The 26,037-nt window shown below is 47.2% G+C and overlaps 1 protein-coding gene across 1 annotated transcript in view; it reads left to right on the top strand.

Moving 5' to 3' along the window:
- The window catches only part of ZBTB40 (zinc finger and BTB domain containing 40), a 74,929-nt gene that overhangs the window by 38,730 nt on the left and 10,162 nt on the right, over window positions 1-26,037 (top strand). Inside the window, exons 5-14 of the mRNA XM_047725137.1 lie at window positions 7,992-8,184; window positions 8,820-8,962; window positions 12,839-13,031; window positions 14,796-14,932; window positions 15,763-15,964; window positions 16,320-16,453; window positions 18,052-18,220; window positions 18,536-19,003; window positions 19,771-19,977; window positions 23,699-23,863. Coding sequence (XP_047581093.1) covers window positions 7,992-8,184; window positions 8,820-8,962; window positions 12,839-13,031; window positions 14,796-14,932; window positions 15,763-15,964; window positions 16,320-16,453; window positions 18,052-18,220; window positions 18,536-19,003; window positions 19,771-19,977; window positions 23,699-23,863 — 2,011 coding nt within the window. The remainder of the gene's footprint in view (window positions 1-7,991; window positions 8,185-8,819; window positions 8,963-12,838; window positions 13,032-14,795; window positions 14,933-15,762; window positions 15,965-16,319; window positions 16,454-18,051; window positions 18,221-18,535; window positions 19,004-19,770; window positions 19,978-23,698; window positions 23,864-26,037) is intronic.

Genomic DNA, 26,037 nt, shown 5'->3' with positions numbered 1-26,037 from the left:
GAGAGAAAGAGAGCAAGAGGAGTGTCAGGCAGAGGGAGAAGCAGGCTCCCCTCTGGGCAAGGAGCCTGATAGGGGGACTCGATCCCAGGACCCTGGGATCATGACCTGAGCTGAAGGCAGATGCTTGACCAACTGAGCCACTGAGGTGTCCCTTAAACTTTAATTTTTTTTTTTTTTTTAACATTTGTTCTCTAAAGGGCTGTCTTAGAAAAGTACTAGGCAAGATGGTTTCAAAACTAAGTTATATTCTGATCACCAGACTTACAACCAGTTTTGATCCAGGATACTTAACTAATCAAACCATTTCCACCTGAGTAATCAGGGATAAAATGAGGCAGAAAGTAGTCAGGGACAACCCCAAATCCAGACTAAATGATAAAAACCAAAGTAGAACATTAAGAAATATTTAAGGGGCGCCTGGGTGGCTCAGTGGGTTAAGCCTCTGCCTTCGGCTCTGGTCATGATCTCAGGGTCTTGGGATCGAGCCCCGCATCAGGCTCTCTGCTCAGGAGGGAGCCTGCTTCCCCCTCTCTCTCTGCCTGCCTCTCTGCCTACTTGTGATCTCTCTCTCTCTCTCTCTCTCTCTCTGTCAAATAAATAAATCTTAAAAAAAAAAAAAAAGAAATACTTAAAACCTGGTATGGAAAGGACCTAATATGTATACCTTATGTAGTAAATTGCATCCAGTGTTTAGGACTACAGTGGCCATTTTCCACCGTGAAACCACTAATAGTGAAATTTATTGAATACGTACCATGCTGTGGTTGGCACACGTTATCACATTTAATTCTCACAAAAATCCCCCAGGATGGATACTGTTTTATTGATTTTTAGACCCTGTTTTACAGATGAGAAGAGTGGTCTCATGTATATAACCTGGCCAAGGCCACAGAGCTCGTAGGACTGAGCAGGAATTTAAACGCAAGCATTCTAGCTTTAGAGCGGTGCCCTTGCACACTGGGTTTTACTGCCAGTAGGGGAAAATGCTACACATATGTCACGTATGTTTAAGTGTTTAGGAATGGCCTGACAGAAGACTGCCCAGTGGTTATCATGCTCTTAACTGACCTTTTCCTTCTTTCAGTATCTCATCAAGACGCATCCCCACTGGGGGCTTCCTCACTATCTGACTTCTCATCCCTTGAATGTACAGGATTGCCTCCGCAGCCACTTTAGAACTCCTCTAGCTTCGCCTTTCCCGCAGCCATGCCTCCCATGCTGAGCGGTGCTGGCAGAGCCAGTGGGCACCGTCCCCGCAGGCTTGCTCATCTGCATGGTGGGGAGTGTGTGGGGGAGGCCTCCCGTGTCACTGTAGGCTATTGAGTGTCTGTTAGTTACCTTCATCCAAGCAGTAACTGCTTTCTACTGTACAAGTATTTCCCAGATTCATAGCAAGTTACTTAAAAAAAAAAACAAAACCCAACAATTCAAAGTCAAGTATTTCTTTTAACCTTGGTTAATTGACAGTTGACTGTAAATTACTTTCTTGAGAGAACAGCTTTTTATGACACTGGATTAACCCCAATGGCTCGGTTAGGGAGGTGACAGGTTGTAAAACCTTGATATTCTTTGTACTGATTATGCTGAAGGACATTTTGGTTTTATATTTTTGCATGTGGATGTTCTCTTAACTGTTCAATCTATCATTTTTGTCACAAGTTTGTTGGCGTGATAGCTTAGAGACACACCTCTTCATTTTCCCTTGCAGGACTTCCTCTCCACTTAATTTTGGTGACGGGAGTAGTAGCACTCCTAGATCAGCAATACTCAAATTATTAGGGTTGCCTGCGTACTTACTTGAGCTGTGTTTTAAGCATTTTTTCCTAACACTGGTACCTAAAAGTGTCTGGCACATAACGGGTGCTTGAGAAATTTTTGCTGTACATGGTTTCATCCAACATTTTTTTTCCCTCCCAATTCTTGTCCTAATCTTCTGGTGACAATAACAGTAGTAGTACTTAGAACACTGAATCACTGTTGGGGATCATTATAGGCTTATGTTATTTCTTCCACGGTTTTAGAGGTCAGAGTAAGAGCCCTACAAATCACTTAGTGGCTGTATTTAAAACTGATTCTGTTACATTCCTTAGTACCTTTCAGCTGCAGAAAGAAAAAGAGAAAAAAATACTTGAAGAGCATACGATTCCATTAAATAAAATACAGACTTTGTACTTGGGCCCAGTACTTCTCTTTCTCCTTTAACTTTCTTATAGACACGGTTATTAAAGTATGGTTGACACGCAGCAAGCTGTATGTATTTAAATCGTACAGTTCGGTAAGTTTTAAAACCCGAAGCCATCAACACAAGCAAGAAACTGAACATACCCATCACCCCTAAGTTTCCTTATGCCCTTACTAATCCCTCCCGCCTGCCCCTTTCAACCCACCCATCTCTAGGTGACCCTGACCTGCTCGCTCTCTATAGATGAATGTGCATTTTCCAGAGTATTATGTATAAAGAGAGTCATGTAGTCTATATTCCTTCTCATCTGGCTTCTTGCCATCAGCATAATTCTCCTGAGGCTTATCCATCCTTATTTACTCCTTTTTAGGCCTGAGCAGAGTTCCATTGTGTGGATATACAGTTAGCTGTTCAGCTCTACCATTTGCTAGTGTTGTGACTTCCAACAACTTAATCTGTGTAAGCCTTAATTTCCAAATTTGTAAACTGGGAATGTTGTCACGGACAACTACATCACAGGATCATTGTGAAACTAATGCAGATTACTGATGGAAAACTCACACTAAAATACCAGACACAGAGAAAAAGAGCTCAGTTGGTGGCGCCTACTGTTTGTTTGTTTATGCGTTAACTTAGTATTTTTAGACTTAGTTGACTTTGAAACCCCTTTTTACTTAACGTCTTATAATATCTTAGTGCCACGGTCATTTGCTCTGACACATGAGATGGATTGCTGTTACTTTAAGCCTAATTTGCAAGTCATGCTTTCAAATAGGGACCATTATCCACTTGGAAGTACCTTACTGAACTGCAGGTGTAGTGTCTGGTTCACAGCCATCAGTCTCTAGAACAGTGGTTCAGTGTATATGAAAATCATCCAGTGCACTCGTGAATGTGTACACCTCCAGACCTCATTTCCAGAGAGTCTGATAGTCGTAGAGCTTGGGCATCTACATCTTTAACAAGCTGCCATGTTGCTGTTTTGATATCAGTAAGACACGTTTCTGAGAAGCGCTGCTAGAGAAGTTAATGGCTTGCACAGTTCTTAGTGTATGATGGCAGATGTCACAGTGTCTATGCTGGCACCTCGCTGTTTTGAGGGGCCACCGTGTACACATTTTTCCCAAGTGTTATTCTTTACTTACGCCTTGATTCAGCAAATATTTACTGAGCAGCTGGTGTGTGCCAGGCATTGAGCTCGTTGCTAGGAGGTCACATATAAATAAAACTGGATCCCTATCCCTATAGAGTGTCTTGACAGCAGAGAAATCCTGCCACATATGTAATTATTTTTTTGGAGTCACCAAACTATGGAAATCCCCAAAAGGCCTCAGTACTGAAAGCATTTGCAAACTGCTCACTTGAAACACCAGTCTGCATTTCAGCTCCAATTGTAAAGGCTGGGGGTTTGTTGTTTTTCTGTTTAAAGAGTTTTAGCTCTTAAGGAGCTTTGAAACACTTTTTGTTGTTGTTATTTGGTTAATCGGCATAACATTAAAAAGACAGCTTAACATTAAAAATAATCTGTGCTTAGATGTGAAATCTGGAGGCTTGTGAAGGCCTGTGCGTGTTCTAGTTGACACAGACTAGCCTGTTTCTTTTCTGAAACACAGACACAAGGTGTGCACCTGGCCTGGACTGAGTTTCAGGAGGACACCGTGAACTAGTGTCCTGCTTATTTTGTTTCCTGAGATAAATGATGAAAGGTGGCAAAGCCATTCCCTAAGCAGTGATTGCAACAATGCAGGATGAGGCTGGGCCGCTTGGATTGTGTGAAACCAAAGCCAAAACTGATTAAGGAGAAATCTCTTGGGTGCTGGGATGGGAAAGCGGCTTCTGCCCGTCTTTATCTCGGTGTAATATCCTTACCCATTAGAGAAAGCAGATACTGACCTAACAGGCTTTCTGGCTGAGCTGAGCAAAACCTATGTTTAAAGGCAAGCTTATAATTTTTTTTAGCTTTTATGCAGGAACTTTTAATTGTCTTCTTTCTTTATTCCTAGCCATGTCCCTGCTTTTAATTAAGTGTGTATGTAGCAAAGCGAATCTTTGACTAGAATTAGGAGATAACTTCTACTATTGATTTCCTTGCTGTTTGATCCAGTTTTCACCTGAAGTTCCAGAAAGACTCCCAAAGCTTAAGACCTAGGAGCTTTTTTTTTTCTCTTTCAACTTTGTTTCAAAGGCAAACAAGCCTCCTCTCCTGTATGAATCTGATGTTTCCGACCACGTCACTGCTTTGGAGAGTTGTCACAAAGTGCAGGTCTGTGTTTTGTGGACTGTGTTCACTGACAGGCTAGGGTAACCCTGTTGAGAAGTGAGCTAATAGGGTTCATTTTGTAGGTCTATGGGAAATGGAAGTAAGTTGTTGTTTTTCCATATCTTCTCTCTGCTAATTATGTCATCTAACATATGCAGCCATCGATAGAAAGGCTATTGGTTTTATGGCAAGAGAATTTCGTTCAGTTAAATATTTATGGAGCACCTACCAGGGTACCTGTCTTATGTACAAATCCCCAGGACCAGGAGGAATGGTGTCGATTGTCCAGATAGGACCCAGTGTTCGACATGACGTTGACCGTAGCAGGTCCAGGAGAGTGCAGTGTAAGTGGATTCGGTTACACTCAAAATCTGAGGTGGCAACTAATGAAAGGGGTGCTAAGTCAGTGGAGTAAGCTCTGGGTTTTCTCCCAGGTACGCTGCTTACTGGCCACGAGAGCTCAGGCGAGTTCTCTCACCTCTCTGACTCTCATTTAAGTAGTCATTGTAATGAGCACCTGGGTGGCTCAGTTGGTTGGGCATCTGCCTTCAGCTCAGGTCATGATCCAGGCTCCCAGCATGGCGTCCCGCATCAGGCGCCCTGCTCGATGGTGAGTCTGCTTCTCCCTCTGATCATGCCCCTTCTCATGCTCCCTCTGTCTCTCATATTCTCTCTCTCTCAAATGCATAAATAAAATCTTAAAAAAAAAAAAAGAATAAAAGTAGTCCTGGTAATAATGCCTCCTAGGACCGACGGGAGGAGTTACGTAGATGGCACGTACACAGTGTCTGGGATGGCATTTGGCTCTTCCGGTCTGTGTCATGAGTGCCATTGTCTGGCCCTTGGCATTCAGGGAAGGTGTGAGCGAATAAGAACACAGCATAACTCAAACAAAGCCAAAGGCAGTAGGCAGACAGTTGGGAAAATAAGTAAATTCAAAGACCTTAGTATAAGGCAAAGATTAAATTTTTAAAGGAAAGGAAAATGTCCCATCTTTAAGTATATTGACCTATAGTTCATTCATAAATCAAAGTATGTTGATCACACGTGTGACCATAATTTGGTATGAATTTATTGAAGTACCTTTAACTCTAAGAATCAAAGGAATTCCAAATGTTTGCTTAAAGAGCTGAACTCTGTTTTGGGCTGACGTCTTATGTAGCAGTCAGTGACCCTCAGCCTGCCACAATATGGGACGCCCTCTGTTTAGGCAGATGGGCTATTTCAGAAAAGGGCTCACTGCACGGAGGAGCCCCAGGCAGCTTAGGGGGCTGATGGAATAACACTTAAAACACTGGCTCTGGTGCCAGGTCCCCAGTAGGTTCTGGAAGAAAGAGCAAAGAGCAGGGCTGTCCGGGCAGCTGACTGCCCCCTCCTGGCCCTTTCATCAGCCCACCCCTGCTCCTCTCCCCAGATGGTCACACCCTGGCATCACTGCTGAGCAATGAAGTTAACAAATGTTTTAATTTCACTGCTGAGCAGTTCAGCAGAGGAGGAGACAGCAGAGAGGATAATGAGAAGCGTATCAGACGGCTCTGTTGATGAAAGCGTCCCTTCCCCACCGGCTCAGATGATACTGCCAGACAGATTGGGTCCTGAGAGACGTGGATTCGCGATACTCAGAGCTTCAGGAGAAAGCGCACTGGCGTAGGGCAGATGAAGATGGCGAAGACGGCTAAATGCTGTTATCAGTTAAGATGCATCGAAGAAAAGGAGGAAGGCAAGGAGAAATAAAGAGAGAAAAACCTAATGTTTACTGACCGCATTAGCATCGAGAGGGTCTATATTAGGTATCTCTTGCCGCATAACAATTACTCTTAACATTTAGCAGTTTAAAAGCACACACAGTTTTTACCATCTCTGTGGGTCAGGAACCTAGGCGTCCTTCGCTGAGTCCCTGACAGGTCTGTAGTCAGGGTATATTGGCCAAGGCCACAGACAGCTCAGGACGCGGTGGGGCAGGGCGGGGGATGGCCCCTTCCCAGTGCACTCGTGTGGCTGTTGGCAGGGTTCTGGAGATTCACTTCCAAGCTCGCTCACTGAGTGTTGGCTGAAGACCTCCGTTCCCTGCCACATGGGCTTCTGTGTAGGGCAGCTCACAACATGGCAGCCTGCTTCCAGAGTGAAGGCAGAGAATGCCCCCGTAGACAAGAGGGAAGTCGCGGTGACGGAGCCTCCCAAGTGCCCCCCATGACTCTTGCCATGTTCTTTCCCTGGGAAGCATGACATCAGGTGCAGCCCAAGGGCGTGAATGCCTGGTGGCAGGGTTGTTACGGGGCATTTAGAGGGTGCCTAACACAGGTCCCTGCCACTGTCCGGGCAAAGGCGCTCCTTAACGAGATTTTAGGCCGACTAACAGCGTGGAAGGTTCAATAAAGGCCACTGAAAGCCATTCAACTGAGCATTCAGCAGAGTTGGTATTTCATTGGTTCATTATTTTCCAAACTGGAGACAAGATGAGTTACTCAGGTTCATGGAAGTTACTTAATACAGATTCCTGAACTGGCCTTTATCTGAATTTATTTTTGTACATGACTAAAAATCATAGGAAGCTTTTTTTTTTTTTTTTTTTATGTTTACCTTGGCTTTATATGTCATGTCCATTCTGCGATCAGGAAGCACGCTCAAGCAAAGCCAAGAAACACAGTCTAACTCGTTCCTAATTCCTGTTGATTTGGGAGGAGGAGAGAAAGATAAAAATCTCTCTGAACAAAAATTTTAAACCTGTAATTACTACCAGAATTGATAAGAACTGCCTAGCTGAACTTTGCAAGTATAGATATTCATGAGATACTTTCATGTTTTGTGTGTGTGTGTGTATGTGCAGAAAAGCATAACTTTTTGCTTTCTTGTGAGGAAACTTTTATTTTACAGTATTGACACTAAAAAACATCAAAGGTAGGTTGTAGTTTTGCCAAGTAGAAATATAAAGGCTGTGCACATGAAATTAACTTTTGGTTCTAGATTTTTTCTAAAAATAAATTCATTATTGCTAAAACAGAAATTTTGACCCTTCCTTCCAGTAGGCCTTCTTCCCACTAATTTTATTTATTTCACCACTGGAGTGGCTGGTATTTTAGTACTTCCAGGTTGAAGGAGTCCAGATGGCGGCATGTGGTGCCAAGACCTCTGGAGGATAAGGCATTTCTAGTAGAAACTGTGTGGCTCTAGATTTAAATAGAAAGCTGAAGATTAGGGAGCTAGTTTTCAGGGTTATTGGCCTAGAGGTGATATGAAAGCTGCATATGTAAGGGCTTTTCCAAAGGGAGAGCATACAGGAGAACAAAGTTGGAACCAGTTTTTGGGACTGCTTATGGGTAGGGATTTGGAAGGAGAATCTGTGAGAAAGGCCGAGCGGGGGGGATCAGAAAGGCGGGTGCTTATCCATCTCGAATGCTTCAGTGTTCTGAAGCCAGAGGAGCCGTGATACAGAAGCCGTCAGGATGCCAAATACCAGGAAAGGCCAAAGAGGGCTTCACTCGCTAGATCCAAGGAGCACGGGGTTCTTGTAGCTGGCTGATCTCTCTTTCCGGTTACCTGTGTCCCCAGACTATAATGGGATGTCTTGAGGGTGAAGAAGGACACTCAGCATTCCAGAGAATCCTGGATAAAGTCAGAGATGAGAGCCTGGACGTTCAGACTGTTGTGTCACTGTTGAAGCTGTACCAAGATTCCAATCCTGCAGTAAAGAGAGCGTTGTTAGACGGAAAGGCGAAAGGTGTGGATGCAGTGCGGCCAGAAGGTAGGAGAAAACCCCGTCCACCTGAGTGGCTTGAGTTTTATTCTGGAAAGATGCTGTCAGGTTTGCTCCAGTGATACATTTCCTCAGCGGCTTAGTTATCGTTCAGTGATTTTCACATCAGTTCTACACATAATTCCAGAAGCTGGTGGTGACAAGTACACAGCCTGAATTTGAGTCTCCATTTCAGTCCCCTAGTTAACTAGTCTAACACCTTGAAGTTGGAGAAGACCATCAGTGTTCTCCTGCCCTTCACAAGCCACACATCCCAGTCAGTGTTTTGAGTGCCCAGGGTAGACTGGTTTGCCGGCAGCACCAACGGCTGCAATTTCTCTCATGTGGGTTAGGTACAAAGCAGTGGCCTTGCCAAGCAGAAGTTAACCTCTGGCTGGCTCTGTGGCTTTGTGTTTCGACAGATAAATGAAACATTTTTTCCTTTCATAGAGTTTAAACAGAATAATAAAGTATTTTCCTCTCCAAAAAGAGATTCTGCATTCGGGTGCTCAAAATAGGCTGAGAATCACTTTACTATTCTGTTAGATCTCTCTTGACAGACCATGCTGTCATTTTCTTCAAATTGACTAGCTTCTCCTATGCGTCTCTCTCTCTCTCCACCCCCCCCCCCCCCCCCGCCCCAGGGAGCACAGAGGAGGGAACGACCTTGTCTGCTCTGTTACTAGAACACAAAGAGGACCTGATCCAGGGTGTCACACAGCTGAGACCTATCCTGGAGTTCCTGGAAACAGCCACGGAGGAATTCCTGCCTGACACTGAGAAAAGGGTAACTGGGATCGAGCACCTCTTCCTCCCTCCTGAGTTTATGTAGCCCTTTTTTTAACCTCTTTTGTGGCACATAGCACTTTTTCCCTTGCAGTGTTTTTGTACCTACTGCATGGCAAGCACCCAGAAATTCACATTCTTGAACATGTCTCTTTGTGCCCCGGGCAGCAGCTGGCTGAGGGACTCACACACTGCCCTGCGATGAAATGTTTGGATACGTGGATGGGTATCTAATCCACGTATCCACGTATTTGGGTACGTGGATAGTCCTGCTCCCACCTGGTGGGCTGCTAATAGGAAACTGTTGCCCCCAGAGTGAAAATGTGTAGACACAGTTGTAATTATAATTTTGACTCTTTTCTTCTTTATAGAAATGATACACTGTTCACCTGTAGGAAAAATTGGGGAAGTGAGCAAAAAGAAAAACAATTAAAATCCCTCACCATCTCACCACTCAGAGATGATCACAGCTAACAGTTTGGAGCACATGCTCCCACTTTTTCTCATTTGAGTCATCCTAGGATAGGCTTATACAGAGTACCTTTGGGTTTGTAATTTAATGCATTGTGGATACATTTCCATACTATGATATGGATTTTGGTAGCTGCGTTGTATTTTATGTAGCGAACACACCAGAATTCGTTGATCGTTGCACACGTGTTTCCAGTTTTTTGCCGTGGTAAATGGTGTAGAGCACATCCTTGCACACAGATCTTTGCATACTTCTCAAACTCTTTCCTTCGAGTAATTTTCTAAGAAGTAGAATTTTGGAATAGAGTATGAAATTTTTCAAGTGTTTGCTATATATTGCCAAATTGCCCTTCAGAAAGGTTGTACCAGTTTACTCTCCCACCAGCCAGCTACTAAAATCCTCATAAAACTGCTGGCATGACTTCTCAAGTCAACTAGATAACGGTATTGATTTCAACTTTGTGCTAAAAATATTTTTATATCTGGAAGGAAGGAATAGGGACAGAGAACTTCTGTGGCATCAATTCTTAAAACTCTGGGAAGTGGCTTACATGTCTGGGAAGAGAAAATGTTTAGAAAGCAGTGGTAGGATGGCTAAGCATGGATCAGTAGTGAAGACTGGATTCTGAATTCCTTTTTTTCTCAGTGGTCATAAACTGTAGTTTTTTCATATAAAATGGGAACAATCCTTAATCTTAAAATTATACTTTATAAATTACGTGTTCCCAAAATTATAACTCCTTTGAATTTCCTTAGGGAAAGATAATATACAAAATAAGATTAAGCTTCCTTCACCTTAAGACTGAATTTAATTTTAGGCACTCAGTTTAAGTAAGTTGCTTATAGCTCTAGAAGTACCTGATTCCCTGTTTAGGGATTTCATTCGATTACTCATTCAAACCTTTTCCTTATTAGCTAGATTGAATGTGTCCTTTGAACTATTTCATTATCTTGGTAAAACAGCATTTATAGGAAGAGCCCAGACTCAGCCTCATTCTCTGCACCAAGACAGACCATACACTGTCATTTTCCTCTGTCACTTTCAGTTTACTTGACAGAAAGGACTAAAGCAGAAGAACGTAAATTAGTTATAAATCACAGAAACACCTCTTGGAATTGGGGTTCGACCAGAGCTTCATTAGCTATTTCTTGTGAAAATTGAAGCCAAACAATAAAGCAGGAACATAGAGGTGAATGTTGATCAAGTGGCCACAGTGTGTGGGCATCAGGTGGAACGTACACTTGGGCCTTTTATTTATTTTATTTTCATTTTTATTTTTTAAGAGTTTATTTATTTATTTGACAGAGAGAGATATAGTAAGAGAGGGAACACAAGCAGGGGGAGTGGGAGAGGGAGAAGCAGGCTCCCCCCACAGCAGGGAGCCCACTGTGGGACTCAACCCCAGGACCCCAGGATTATGACCTGAGCTAAAGACAGACACTGAACGACTGAGCCCAGGCACCCCGCACTTGGGCCTTTTAGAACTCTCTCCTATTACAGGATGATGCTAATCGAGGCACCACGGCCCCTGTGTTTACATACCTGGGTTCTGTAAGAAATGGTAAATAGATGTGTCTTTACTTCAGGATTGGAAACTTACAACAATAGCAATTGCGACAGTCGTTAATTTACTGCTTACTGTGTGCTGAGCAGTGTGCTGAGGACCTTTTAAACATTATTAATTTCTGCCCTGACATCAGCTTGATGAAGGCACAGATAGTACCCTCATTTTAAAGATGAGGATACAGACCCTTAGGAAGGTGAAGCAGCTTACCCAAAGACGCAGCTGCTGGGCGCCCGTGCTAGAGCTCAGACGTGGACACACGGCACGTTCTCTTACCGCTGTGCATACAGCTGCCTAAGGATATCAGTACCCGCTGTCATTTAAAGATCACGATGTCCTAGACATTATGTCAGGCTCTACAAATAGCAGCTTCACTTTAGAGACTCCGAATAACAAGTGTGCAAGCGTTGGTATTGTTCTCTGCTTTCGCAGATGAGGAAGATACAGTTCAAAGAACAGAAGAACTCACCCAAGGTCAAGCCGGCTGTACATTTTAGGACTGGGTTTCCTACTAGGCCTGTCTGGCTTTAAGGCCCCTACCCACTGTTGACAGTACATGGCTGCCTCATTGTGTTATCAGGTCATTGCTTAGGAGCAAAGAGCACTGAAATCAGAGTGGTTTTCAGATACAGGCACTTGAATTTTAAATTATGATTCATTTAATAGGAATCTAGTTATATTAGACATTAAACAAAGAGAATGACTGTGTTCTGTACTGTTGAATATGATAGTTTAATATATAATGTATATGTTCCTTTCATATATGTAATATAGATATTCCTTTCATATGCATAAAACTAATTTGGTTTTATAGCTAAATTTATTTTTAAATGGGAGTTAATTTGATAATGGCATCCTCTGGCATGCTTCTGGGACTGATCTGCTTGACTGCTCCTGAAAGCGGGTATTTTTCTGAAGGAAAGCTCAAAATTTGGTTACTAGGAGTCTGTAGATTATGTGTGTTGAAATAATCTCGCATGTTATCGGCTCCATAAGAGCCAGGTTACACATAGTGAGTTGTAGTCCATTAGGAAATAGTTCTGCTGTAACAGGAAAATCTCTTTAAAATAACAGTCATGGGTGTTATCCTTCACCCTCTTGCTGGAGCCCTGTGCCCTTCTGACTCCAGCACACCAAGGAAGAACAAGGGGGGGTGGGAGTGGGGGATGGTGACTGGAGCCGTGTATATGGCACTGATGAGAGAGATCGAAGATACAGAATCTCAAGAAAAATTAATCCAGACATGCACTTTAAATCTGTTATTTTGGTGGCCATGGACTAATGTGTAAATTACCTGGGCATTCAAATTGCTATGAAAAGGTTTGAATGAGTAGAAGGAAGTAAAATAACGGGATTGCCCTGCAGTGGTAACCTCTTAACCACTATCACGTAGTTATCGAACAGGCTAAAACCACTGTAGCTGTACTCGTTAGTTGCCTGCCTGTTTCTCAGTCTCCGTGTCTAAACAAACCCAGTCTGAAGACCCCGGTGAGAGGTGGGCTCCCCGCGCTGCCATGCGGGCTTCGGGCTTCGTGTAGGAATCTTCTCACTAAATGCAAACGGTGGGGGTGGGGGGCGGGGGGACAAGGAGTCTACAAGGAGTCTACGACCTCCAGTTGAGGAGGAGGGATTTTCACAGAGCTGTTCGGTTTGGAGAAAACTTGGACCTTTTACCGACACAGCACAAGGTAGTGACTCTGGGCACAGCAGTGCTGGAGACTGCAGAGGAGGACCCGGGGACAGGCGCCTCGTGCTGCCGTCTTGCTGGGTTCGCCGGCGGCGTGTCAGATGCACTTGGAAGTGCCAGTAACTGCTGTCTGCCTGATTGCTCGCCGCTGCAGGTGATCCTGAATTGCTGCGAGGGCGGAACACCCAAGGAGACGATGGAAAAGCTGCTGCACAGAATGTCTGAAGACAGGACTGTGACTGCAGAGAGTTTGGTAAAGCTCCTTCAGGCTGTGAAACCGACGTCCCCAAACTTGGGCCTCCTGCTGGAGAATTTGCAGAGATTAGCCACCTCGCAGGGCACCGCAGGTATCCCTTAATTGTCGGCTCTCTGGATTGGAACCTCTCCCACAGAAAATGAGAGCTTAAACACCCTTTGGGCACCATGCTGGGGAGATGAGGTGATGCTTAGAGATGCCCTAGTGCCACAGAAACCAGTGATTGTCCGTAGTTCTGGAGTTGAGATTGGAGATCTGAGCACGGCTCTTGCTGGTCAGGCATCCTCATGATGTTCCTATGGTTCAGGGTTTGTGAAGGTGTGGCTGTCCCACGGCTGGCCCCCGGCCCCCCAGGAATGCTGAGGGAGCAGGCCGGCTCACAGAGCACGTGGCTTGGACACATTGTTAAATCCAAGCAGCATAGACGCCAGTCTTTATTTTCCCACTTCCGTGTGAGGACTGGCTGGTTCTGGCAGGCCCCAGAATTACACACCTCTCGTGTGTATTCAGTCCGGGGCCGTGAGTCCCTGTCCCAGTCCTTAGAGAAATGTGCCAAGTCTAGCCAGTTCTCCCTTATCCCAGAGCCCTTAAGACCAATGTGGTTTTCAGAAAAGGGGTAGTTGGAAAAGGAAACAACTTTCTTCTAGCTTGTAGAAACAATGAATATCTATACAAACTTGAACAGTTTACAAAATAAAGAAGAAAACAACCTCCAACTTTCCCACTTGATTATGTCCGTGCTGGGGCATTAACATATTTATCACATTATTTTTACAATGTTGAGATATTCTACTGTATTTTATAATTTTATAATTTCCTCCATTTAACAGTATAACATAAACATTCCGCCCCACATTTCAGAAAACGCTCTATAATCCTATATTTTGAAGGCTCTGTAGTTTTCCATCACAAGGGCACATACTGTATATGACTCCTGCCCTGTTTAGGGGTACATGAGGTGTAACGCTTAGGCTATCAAGACTACCTGGGTTTGTATCCTGATTATTTTGTAGATGTGTGACCCTGAGCCAAGGGACCCTAACCCTTCCGAACTTCATTTTTTCCTGCGATGGGAGTGAGAATGGCATCCATCACATTCATTCTTGTGGCTCCTGGGAGACAATATATGTACAACAGTTAGCAAATTATAGGTCCTCAGTAAACATTAGGTGTTCTCTCCCTCCTCATCATCACAGGTAACTCAGTGGCAAATACCTTCACACACAGATTTTTTTGCCTCCGGAGCATTTCGTAAGGCCTGATTCCCAGAAGCAGGGTGAACTGGGCCAAAGAGGAGAATACATTTTTAAATATTTGTAAAACTAAAGGAAATGCATGATAGTTTCTATTTTTCATCCTTTGAAATTAAATATGACTTTTTAAAAGAGAGTCCCTAACAGATCAACTCAAAGGGCATGAAGAACGACAGGTCAGTCTCACTACTGGAGTCTCAACTGAACGTCTGCTAGTATTTTGGATTGCCACATGGGTCCTTAACCTCAGGCTTGAGGAGTAACACCCCTTGAATCTGTGTGTCTGAGTCTCTTACAAGCACGCCTTCTAATTACCTCCCTGTTGAGCTATCGCTGGCTTCTACCGCTGGGCACTGGCTTTCAAAGTATTAGAGGTTTTGCGACCCTGAAGCACCAAGTAATTAAGGGTAGACCAGAGGATATCTGAACACACATGTATGAGGCCCCAAGCCGGGAGCCGAACCTGCCTTCCAGAGGAGACAGAGCTCTTGTGTGATAATCCTTTTCCTCTGTCATTGGTAACTCCCCTACTCCTCTGTAGCAGAACCCCGTAAGGACATTTTGTTATAGCAAACATTATTGTTTTGCTAATATCCTTGCAGTCCAAGCAAGCCCTGATGATTATGGGACCGAGCTGTTGAGACGGTATCATGAAAACCTCTCGGAGATTTTCACAGACAACCAGATATTACTAAAAACGATCTCACACGTGAAGGGTTTAGCCTGTGGAGAAAGAGAGGTAAGAGAAAAAGGGGGCGGGGACGGGGGTTGGGTAAAATGGGAAAAGGAAAAAAGATGGACATATATACATACTTTAAAACTATACCTAGGGGGGTTGCCTGGGTGGCTTAGTGGGTTAAAGCCTCTGTCTTCAGCTCGGGTCATGATCCCAGGGTCCTGGGATCGAGCCCTGCATCAGGCTCTCTGCTCAGCAGGGAACTTGCCTCCCCCTTCTCTCTCTGCCTGCCTCTCTGCCTACTTGTGATCTCCGTCTATCAAATAAATAAATAAAATCTTTAAAAACAAAACAAAAAAACTATACCTAGGGGCGCCTGGGTGGCTCAGTGGGTTAAAGCCTCTGCCTTCGGCTCAGGTCGTGATCCCAGGGTCCTGGGATCGAGCCCTATATCGGGCTCTCTGCTCAGCAGGGATCCTGCTTCTCTTTCTCTCTGCCTGCCTCTCTGCCTACCTGTGGTCCCTGTCTGTCAAATAAATAAATAAAACCTTAAAAAAAAAAAAAAAACTATACCTCTATTTTACATAAATATACACACGCAGCCATGTTGAAAAATGCTAAGAGGTCCATAGAGAAGGAAGAACAAGGTGATTTGCTTTCTAGGGCAGAGTCGTGAGTCGGAGGTTGTAATTTCTGCAGTAATAAGAAAGGCATTCAAAGGACAGTGTGAAGAGCTTTGGCGGGTACAAAAGTCTCCGGTTGAGAGGTGAAGGGTACTGAGAAACCCCTCCCCAGAAGTATGTCCACTGTGGCCCAGAACTCAGGCTCACAGCTCTGCAGCTGGGCTGGCAGCTAGAGGGTCCTTATGTGTGTTTTTGTGCCACATCTTGAAGGTCATGGAGAAGCTCGTGAAACGTGACTCTGGCTCGGGTGGTTTCAGTTCTCTGATGTCAGCAGTTCTAGAAAAGCAGACTCTCTCTGCAACGGCCATTTGGCAAGTGCTGCTGGTGGCTCAGGAGACCAAGACCTGCCCGCTGAACCTGCTCATGGAGGAAATACGGAGGGAGCCTGGCGCCGATGCCTTCTTCCGGGCAGGTAGGCCACCCGGTCTCTTGTCAGAGCCTTGTCCCTGCTGGAGAGTAGCACCAGTCTTGCCAGAAAATAGCAGGAGCTCTCATGGTCATTTTCCACATCCCTACCACTGCAAGTAAGGGCTGGCAGTTTTGTTTGAGGACATGGGAGTTTGTGAACCTCGTAAAATAAAATACGCAGTAACTATTCTAAGCTGATATTAATTACATTCTAAGTACAGCACTGTTTGCCGTTTTCCCCACTCCCAGCCCCGGGAAGGATCGGTGAAGTGTATTCTCACTCTTCACAGTCAGAAAAGGTGAAGGAAAAATGGTGCTCATGGTTTCACTCATGAGTTTTCAATCCCCCTTTCTTTCAGTGGCCAGCCCAGAAAGTGCAGCTTTGGAAGCCATCCTGAGGCATCGCAGACTGATCCTAGAGGCCATCCAGCAAGGGACGGGACTCAAGGGCTTTACCGTGGAGGAGGAGCTGCTGGCAGAGGCTGTGAAGGAGGTGCGGTGGGGGAAAAGCCTGTTGTTCTGGAGAGTTCTACCAGGCTCATGCCTGGGATGGTCTCATTCCTGAGGGAGGCACTGAATTCTGCAGAGTGCCTCTTGCACGCTGAACCCCGTGCTGAGCCAACATTTCTTTGTTGTTTAATTCTCTCAGCCCTGCGTGGCAGGGGATGTCATCCACAGTTTACAGAATAGGTACTCAGGCTCTAAGGGGTCTGGTAACAGGTCTGGGATGCTCCAGCTGGTCAGAGCGGAAGCCAGGGTTTGAACCCAGGCTCATGTGGCTCAAACCTAGATGTATTTCATTTACCTGAACCTAGGTAAACTCAAAGAGAACCATGATAACTGTTCCCTAACATGTTTTATGGAGCAACTGCTTTCAGAGGAAGAAAAGTAAAATTGGTCCGGCATCTAGGAAGAGCCAAGACAAACATAGCTAGAACAAAGCTTTTGCCCATATGGGGTATCACATAGTGCCAGCTCATTTTCTGTAAGGCTTCTCAGTGTGGCCAGCATCCCAGAAAAACCAGGTGGGGACTTGGGGGGATTCATGTATGTCCAGCCCAGGATCATGGGCATCTCGAGTGGGGAAGAATTATAAGGGGATTAAACTACAGGTTCCCCCATAGTGCCTTTTAATCCAGGTAGGCGTGGAAGGTGTGCCAAAGGGCGGGTTTCTAGCACTGTCCACACAAGTGACAGCCTCACCGTGGTCTGACTCTCGGATGGGAAGATGGTGGCACAGATTTCTGCGGGCCTTCCGAGCCGGACGCATCTGCGAGACTCCGGCACGCCTCGCGCTTCAGAGACGGAGCTCTCGCAGTTGATGAGTTTGAGCCTCGCTAATGAGCCTCGGGCCTACCTCCAGGGACATCAGGTTTATTTAGATAGACTTGAAAAGAGCAGAAATAAAATGTCTTCCCAAACGAAACTTCCATTTGGCCATCTGTGGATGGTTTCGCTTTATTTTCTCAGTGTACGGACTCTTTCTGCTGATCGCTCTAACATTCGGAAAGAGGATGGCTTTGAAATAAAATTCTTGGCCTCTTTAAAGCCCCTATTTGAACCTTCTTTAAAAAGCCGAGTTTTTTTTTTCATGAAAGAAAATGTTTAAAAGGGTACATCTAAGTGTCTAAAAATGTGAAGCCACTGATCATACAGAATTACTTCCAGACACTGTGACGATTACATATTATGAGAAATTATCTTGATCTTCAGGACAGAGCCACCGACTACCAAATCCTATAGCTTTCCAAGCTTTTAATACCGAGATCTAGAAAAGTTCTTTTGGAGACTCCTGGCTTCTGAGAAGATGCTTCTTGTAGAAAATGCCCAGCGTTTCCTTGCTCTGGTACCTTTGTTTTTGCACGTTTGTCTTGACACGGGTCTCCCTTTTCTCCTTTTCCTTTCTTAATTTGCCAGTTTCGCTGTTCTCTGGAAATGAGGGTTCTCCCTTACATTCATCACAAGAAGTGTAAACCTGTTATAAACGGAGCGGTGCCTTCCTCAAATTATCTTTCTTTACTCCCTAGTTGAGAACCATGGAGAAAACTGCTGATATTAACCACAAACCTTTGTCTCCTGGTGTTCATTTAGATTCTGAGCATTTCCTCGGAGATGGCGAGCCCTGAAGCTTCCCTGAAAGTAGTGCTGACCAGAGCCATGGAAAAATCCGTCTCGGCCATTGAAATATGTCACCTCCTGTGCACCGTGCACAGATCTTTCCCAGACCTGCAGCCTATCATGCACGAGTTAGCACACACTGGTAAGGAACAGAGCGGGGGCTGGGGGTCCTGTCAGGCCCACAGGTTGTGTCCATCCTGCAGAGAAGAGGAAGTAGTTCGTAGACGGCTTCGTCCATCGCTGCCTCACTACTTTGAAATACTCTCAGTACCTGCACAGGTCACAGACCTCGATCTAAGCCGATGCTGTGGGTGTGTATTGGAAAGTGAAGGTGACGTTGGTATCATTCCAGAGTTTTAGAGGGTCCCGCCCTAGTCTGCAGCCTTCTCTAGGAAAGATTAGGAAGCAAAGCAGAAACGCAGAATTTCCAGAGCCGTGTGATTTCTCTCGTCTGCAGGCTTCCTTACTCAGGAAAGTGGGGGGAAGGAGAGGTGGAAGGTGAGCGGTAAGTTTCGCCGTGAAGCCGACAGCAGAACAGACGAGAAGGTGGCCGAGCCGGCGGAGGAAGGCTGCCAGTCTGGGAAACAGAGCAGTCCAGGAGAGACTGGTTCCTTGCCAGAGAGACAAGAGAAAGACACGTCTGCCTCCTCCGACGCTGCCAAGAAGAGCTTCGTGTGTAAGGCCTGTGACAAAAGCTTCCACTTCTACTGCCGCCTGAAGGTGCACGTGAAGCGTTGCCGGGCGGCCAAGAGCCAGCAGGTGCAGTGCAAGGAGTGCAGCGAGACCAAGAGTTCCAAGAAGGAGCTGGAGAAGCATCAGCTGGAGGCCCATGGTGCAGGAGGAGATCCCGATGTCCCGAAGAAGAAGAAGAAGAGGCTGCCGGTGACATGTGACCTCTGTGGGAGAGAGTTTGCCCACGCCTCAGGTACTTCCAGGAAGGCAGAGTGATTTCAGAGGGCAGGCCTTCCGGGTATGGTGGTGTGGACTCCAGGCCTTGCCTCCGGTTGTGTGCAGTGAGGGCTACGGGTGGGCCTGGGAAACAGAGGGCTCCCTCAGAGGCGGGTGATGTTTTGAGGAAAGCAGGAGCTGTGGACTCAGCTCCCCAAGCTTTCCTTTCCCCATCTGTTAAGCAGGCACCCTGACAGCACCCACTTTCTGGAATTGTTGTGAAGAGTTCACATAGTTAAACCCCTACCTACAGCAGTAGAGTTTGTAAGTGGCGGTGGCTGTTACTGATAGCAATAACCAGCTAGTCCACAGCTGACTCAGGCTTCCACGTACCACTTGCTTCTTGTTAACAAATAGGTCACACACTCTGGGACGGATAGTCAGAATTGTTTACCCTCGTCCCAGATGTTGGCTAAACCTAATGAAACATAAAAGCGAGTTTTGTTTCACTGTCTCTTGGTGGTGGGTCCTATTTAAGAGAGAGAGGGGAGGGGAGGGGAAGAATACACCCGGAACACTCCATGCCTGATGCAGACAGGAGAGGGACCGAGGTGACTTTCGGAGTGCGGGCCAGTGGGCGGATGAGCAGCAGGGCTGAGTCTGGGCTGAGTGCGGGCCGAGTGCGGGTGGCCTACTGTGCCACCTCGTGGGGCCTGGCCCCCGGCAGTGCTGTTACGTGTCCTCACGCTGGCGTCGTCACGTTGATGACGGGTATCCCTCTGGCCCCTGGTGTGGCTTCCCTAGGCATGCAGTACCACAAACTGACAGAGCACTTTGACGAGAAGCCTTTCTCCTGTGAAGAGTGTGGGGCCAAGTTCGCGGCCAATTCTACCCTGAAGAACCACCTTCGCCTTCACACGGGGGACCGCCCGTTCATGTGCAAGCACTGCCTCATGACCTTCACCCAGGCTTCCGCCCTGGCCTACCACACCAAGAAGAAGCACTCGGAAGGTAGGGTGCCGAGAGTGTCTTCATTCTTTCTGCCAACTCTCAGTGGGTCGCCTGCCCAAAAACCCATTTGGAACGAGGCATGACGTGTCTCTCAAGTAGATTAGAAACAAAAAACGGTGCACACTCTGCCTAGAGTGATGACCAGGAGCACACAGGTACACGGGCACGTAAAATGCTTATGGTAAGAGTTGGTAAAGAGAGGCTAACTAATGTAGGATTGTGACCTTATAGTTACAGAATTGGCAGAAAGCCAGGAGTTCCTCGGGCTTCGAGGTAGAGTTCACGCATGAGACAAACCCTGGCTGAGCACGTGCCGTGGGTCAGACCATGGCCAAGTGACGGTGCGGGAGCTGCTGGGCCCCCAGAGCTCACGGCCAGGGGCTTCTCTGCCGTAGAGACCGAGGCAGTGCAGAGCTACGGACGCTGGGATAGGGGATAACCCCAGCAAGGTGGAAGGACGGGGAAGGGGTTTCTAGTCTGCTCAGAGCCAGGGAGACGCATGCTCAGAGAGGGCCTCTCAGAGGACTCCCTGCCTTGTTTGGCACGTTGATGTGTAAGAAAGAATCCCACCATCGGATGCCTGGGGGAGCTCAGTTGGTGATGAAACATCTGCCTTCAGCTCAGGTCAGGATCCCACAGTCCTGGGATCCTGCTCAGCACGGAGCCTGCTTCTCCCTCTCCCTTTATGTGCGCACATGTGCTCTCTCTCTCTCTCTCAAGTAAATAAATAAAATCTTAAAAAAAAAAAAAAAAAAAATCCCGCCATCATCTCACCTGGATCGTAGTAGGAGCCACCTATCCCTTGCTCTCATCCTCTCCCTAGATGGTGCTCTCGGGACACAGGCCCCAGTGGTACTTTCGGTGCTAACCCATATCCTGTCACTTCTCTGCTCAAAACCTTTTTGCAAAAGCTCTTCACCTCATTCTGTGTAAAATCTGAAGGCCTAACACTAGCCTGCCAGGCTCCCTGTGACCGGGTCTCCTAAGACCTCCCCTCTTACTCCCCTCCCTCGCCCTCACCCTGTTCTCTCCGACTGCAGCCTCCTTGCAAGGCTCTGGCCCGGGAGGACACCTGCCGGCCCTGCGTTCTTGCCCTTCCCTCCACTCGAAGGCTTTCTTGTCATCCCTCCTCACCTCCTTCAAGTCTTTGTTCCAGCTCTTCCCCGCGAGTCCTTTCCTGGCCACCCCGTGTAAAATCTCAGCCCCAGCTCCAGTTCCCCTGCATCGTTCTCCTCCGTAGGGCTTGTTGCAGGAAATGTTACCTACTTAATTTCTCGTGTTTCTAGTCAGTCTCCCCCGTTAGAATGCAGGCTCCACCAGGTAGAGCTCTTAGTTCCCCACGCCCCCCCCCCAACTGCTGCATCACTGGAATAGTACTTAGCAAGACTCGTCCCTCAGTAAACGTTCAGCGAGTAAATGAATTTCTACAGCACTCTTCCAGGCACTGGGAGTGTGTATACGCACCGAGGTGCCATGGAGTTCACTTCCAGTGATAAGAGAGACCATAAATAAATGCATAGTGTAAGTTCAGATAGTAGTCATTGCTAGGAAGAAAAATAAAGCAGGGTCATCAGCAGGGGAATGGCAGGGTTTGCCATCATCAGAGAAGGCCTCAGAGACGTGAGGCTTGTGTAGGCGAGTGACGTGAGAGCTGGAACCAGTGGAAGATCTTGAAGAGCATCCCAAGTGCAGAGACCCTGCCCTCTGCAACTGGAATGAGCAGGACCTATTTAAGACACCACAAGAGAACTAGAAGAAGCTGAAACAGAGCAGACACGGAAAGAGCGGTGGGAGAGAAGGCCAGAGAGCTCACCAGAGGCCAGGTGTAGGGCCATAGAGGCCAGGGTCAGGACTTTTTATTGTTGTTTTAGTTTGTTCTGTTTTTAGGACTTGGGTTTTTATGCAGAGTGGGCTAGTTTCTGTTGCTGCCGTAATGAATTACCAGACACAGCAGCTAAAATCAAGGCAAATGTATTACCTTGCTACTTCGGAGGTTAAAGAGCCAAAAGAGGTTCTAACAAAGGAAGAGTCAAAGTTTTGGTGAGTGTGTTCCTTCTGGAAGGTCTGGGGGAGAACTTGTTCCTCGTTTTCCCAGCTTCTAGAGGTTGTGTGGCTTCCGCAGCTCATGCCATGTCCTTCTTTCCCCCATTGGGCCTCCTCCTCTGACCCTCTTGCTCTCTCTTCCAAAGAAGCTGTGATGACATTGGGCCTGCTGGTATAATCCAGGATAGTCTTCCCATCTCAAGACCCTTAACTTAATCATATCTGCAGAGCCCCTTTTGCCACATGAAGGAACATGTTCCCAAGTTTCGGGGCGTTAGGACATGGGCACCCTTAGGGGCCATGATTCTACAGCAGGAAGCCATGGGCCAGCTATGAGCAGAGGAGCAGCAGGTGACTTCTTTGGAGTTAATTTGGAGTTAATTCTGGCCACTCTCAGCAGTCTGCTTTAATAAGAGAAGAGTCATGTTCACAGAGAGGCAGGGCCAGCCAGTTGTCCGGTGTGGAGGTGTCGGGGCTCTCAGCTAGGGCGTGCTGGGGGCAGTCATCAAACATTCAAGTTGAGGGTGGTGTTGAAGCAGAAGTGATAGGACCCATGGTGGGCTGCCTGCTTAAGGATGGCTGTGGGGTTTCTGGATGAGCAGCCAGGTATGTGGCCCTGCCCTTCCCTGCAGTGGACGGAACTGGAGTGCTTAGGGGCTGGTGGCAGGTCATGGGGGTGCCGGGGACGGAGCCCCAGGAGCTCTGTCTGAGGGATAGGTGTGAGCTCCACGCAGAGAAGGACAGAAGAGGTTGGATGTGTAAGTCGCGGTTACAGGGGAAGCTGGGAGCCAGAGCTAGGACTGTGGGCATTCTCAGGGTACAGATGGTATCTGAGCTCTGAGCTAAGGTCATCTACAAAGGGAGGATAAAGCAGGCGGCCAAGGGCTGAGTCCTGGGCTTCTCAATAATTTCAACTCTTGATCGAAGAAACCCTTTTTTTCCTAACAAAATCTTATTTCAAAGCCCAGCATGTGAAAAATGCAAACAACGTTGATTGCTCTAGCTGAAGTAGACCTCGGATTTGAGGGATTTGGACTCTCACCTCACTGATTTCTCCACTTCTCTGCTGGCCCAGAAGGGACCCTGGAGGCACAGCTGGTCTGGTGGTTTCTTACAAATGCCAGTTTCCCAGCCTTGCTCTTTACCTCTATTTCCCAACAGTCTTTGGCAGTCTGTTCATTGTATTCCCATTATGTGTGTGAGGGAACAGAGAAGCCAGATGATTTATAATAACTTCATAGCAAGTCAGCAGGGGAAGGCTTCCCTTCTCTCAATCCCCGTCTGTCACCTCCATGTGCAGTCGCAGTTCCACACGGTGCGTGTGGCCAGGGATCCAGACCCGGGAGTTTCTGGGCAGGAGGATACGTCTGTTTTCTGGGAGCGGAATGAGCTCTTCCATAACTTAGAGGGGCCTGGTTAACAGATGGGTGGTCTTGTGTGGTGAGAACTCTGTTCTTATCTCGCAGGGGAGGGAGGCCACACTGTCATCGGCTCCGTGCGAGGTGCCATCCGATAGAAGGGCCCAGACCTCTCACTGAGGGTGTTACAAATTGCGTGTGGTTTTGACGCCATCTCCCAGATTGTATTCCCCGACACGTGCCTTACCGTGTGATCTTGTGTTTAGGGATGCCTTCCGTGTTTGGTGCTATTTCTAATAAGCACTTGTGCATGTTTCCAGGGAAAATGTACGCTTGCCAGTACTGTGATGCTGTGTTCGCCCAGTCCATTGAGCTGTCCCGTCACGTGAGGACCCACACTGGGGACAAGCCTTATGTCTGCAGGGACTGTGGCAAGGGCTTCCGGCAAGCCAACGGCCTGTCCATCCACCTGCACACCTTTCACAGTACGTACTGGGATGGCGGCTGTCAGGCATTCGGCGCCCGGCCTGGCTCTAAGAAGGCGTGTAACGATCATGACAGAAGTTGTCACTCCACCAGAGCCAGGCCCCACTTGGTGTCTTCCCCTCCCCTGTTCTCCTACAAAACCAAGTCCCTCGTTCCTATTTCAAGAAAAATCCCATTTTTAACATGTCATTGTATAATGTCTGAGCTGTTTCCTTGTCTCCTTTTTAGCCCACCTGGCACTGCTTGCCTGACAAAGGCAAATTATGCTTGAAGGAGAGCCTCAGTAACAGACAGGCTGCAGAGCTCCAGTATATTCCCATTAGTCCACTGAGCTGCTCTTTGCTTGCCCCCTCCCTCCCCAACTCATCTTGTAGTCCTACCCGCCTTTCCCCGAGGAGTAGCCGGACGCTGTCTGAGTTAATATCTACCGTCGTGAGTGGTCCCTGCTCTCGCCCCCCTCCCGACCTGGGAAGCCTACTGCCCGACATTCCCTCCCCTGTGCCCCTGGAGCCACTCAGGTAGTGGGGTCTGCCCCCACCTTTCTCCACTTCTACCGGAACTGGTACAGACAAAACATACTTCTATTCAACACACGCACAGGAAGGCAAAGAAAACTCTGTGCATCCTCATCCCAGCCTCGGGAAGTGGCCAGTGTGGCGTCTGCAGCCATGTCCCATCTCCCCCAGCAGACTCGTTGCAGTGGGAGTGAGCAGCACAGCGTAGCAGGGGGGGTTAGGAGCTTGGGCTCCAACTCCACAAGGGCCTGGAACTGGACCTTGACCCTGCCATTCACTTCCTTGAGACCTTAAACAGATTTCTTTACCTTTCCAATCCCCCGTGCCCCTTTTGTCCATGAGGAAAAGTAATAATGCCACCGCCTTGGATTGCTGTGAGAATTAATAAGGTGTCTGTCCCGTGTGAAGCGTGAACCTCTCTGCCTGACACACAGAAGATGCTCAGTAAACACCAGATAGTAGTATTGGTGGTAAAAGCAACCGTCTCAGGTGCCATTTGTCGCCATCAAAGCCTGTCTTTCTGGCGTGCCATGTACCCTACATATCCTCCTCCCCTTCTTCCTTCCCTACCCCTGTTTTCCACACACCAGTTTCTAGCTATCTGCAAAAACAGTGCCTCACAAACATGGCCTTTATGTCAACACATTCAGATATATTATCAGCCAGCCAACAAAGGATGTTGTCAGGACTCCTGTGTCCCTGACGTGGGGCTGGACCCTGGGTGATGCTGGACATACGTACCGTGCAGCCCCTTCCCCTGGGGAGTTCACAAGTCCCCGAATCCAGCTGCAGTAGACGCCCAGATGAGAGGTCTATCTTGGATCTAGTGCCATGATTACGATGTCCTTTCGACCTTTTCAAAGGACGTTCTGCTCTGGATGCTCTGCTCTGGTCTCCTCTTCCTGGTAGCATTACCTAGGAGCCAGGAGATGGTGGGGCTGATCAGTTGTGAGGACGAAGAGGAGCCCAAAGACCTCCGTGTCCTGGGAAAGGTCATTGGCAGCAGGCCAGCGGCCAGGGCCCTCTCCTAGGCCGCTGCTTGCCTGTTTCCCAGGCCCGCGTCGTAGCATATGGAGAACTGCTTCACCCCGTGTCTTTGGAGACAGTGTAGACTGAGATTTCGGAGCTCATGTCCACAGGGACACCAGTTAATGATACCGAGTGCTGCCGTGTGTCCAAATTCTGGAATTAATTGGAGCCCGTCCACGCGTAAGATTGGCTGGTAGGCAAAGGGTTTTATTATTAAAAGGCGCTGCTTCCTGTTGCTTTCAGAAAAACTGAAATCTCTTGCCACAGGGATGGCAGATGTATCCTTCCTCAGTGCTAGTTCTTACTTCTGAGGCCTCCCTGAAGAGTCGGCGTGTCTAGTTGAGCAGGCGGCTCAGAGCACAGCCTTGGGAGTGAGAGCAGCGACTGTCACCCGGTTGAGTCATTTCCCACTTGTGTCACCGGGTGCCCTCGAAGCCTTGCTTTTCCTAACCTCTGAAACAGGGTGATAGATCCCACGTGTGGGGTTATTGGAAGGTTAGAGCGAGTTCATATTTGTAAGGCACTTGGAATATGGTGTCATGCAGTACTCATTAAACATTGAGAATGTTTTTATTGTTGAATCCAAGGTGAGGAGCAAGGAAGCATCCTTCCCGTCAGTCAGACGCTGA

This window comes from Lutra lutra, chromosome 4 (assembly GCF_902655055.1).
Source record: "Lutra lutra chromosome 4, mLutLut1.2, whole genome shotgun sequence".
Taxonomy (NCBI): Eukaryota; Metazoa; Chordata; class Mammalia; order Carnivora; family Mustelidae; genus Lutra; species Lutra lutra.
Note: the sequence above shows the minus strand (reverse complement) of the source record. Positions and strands in the feature narration are given on the sequence as shown.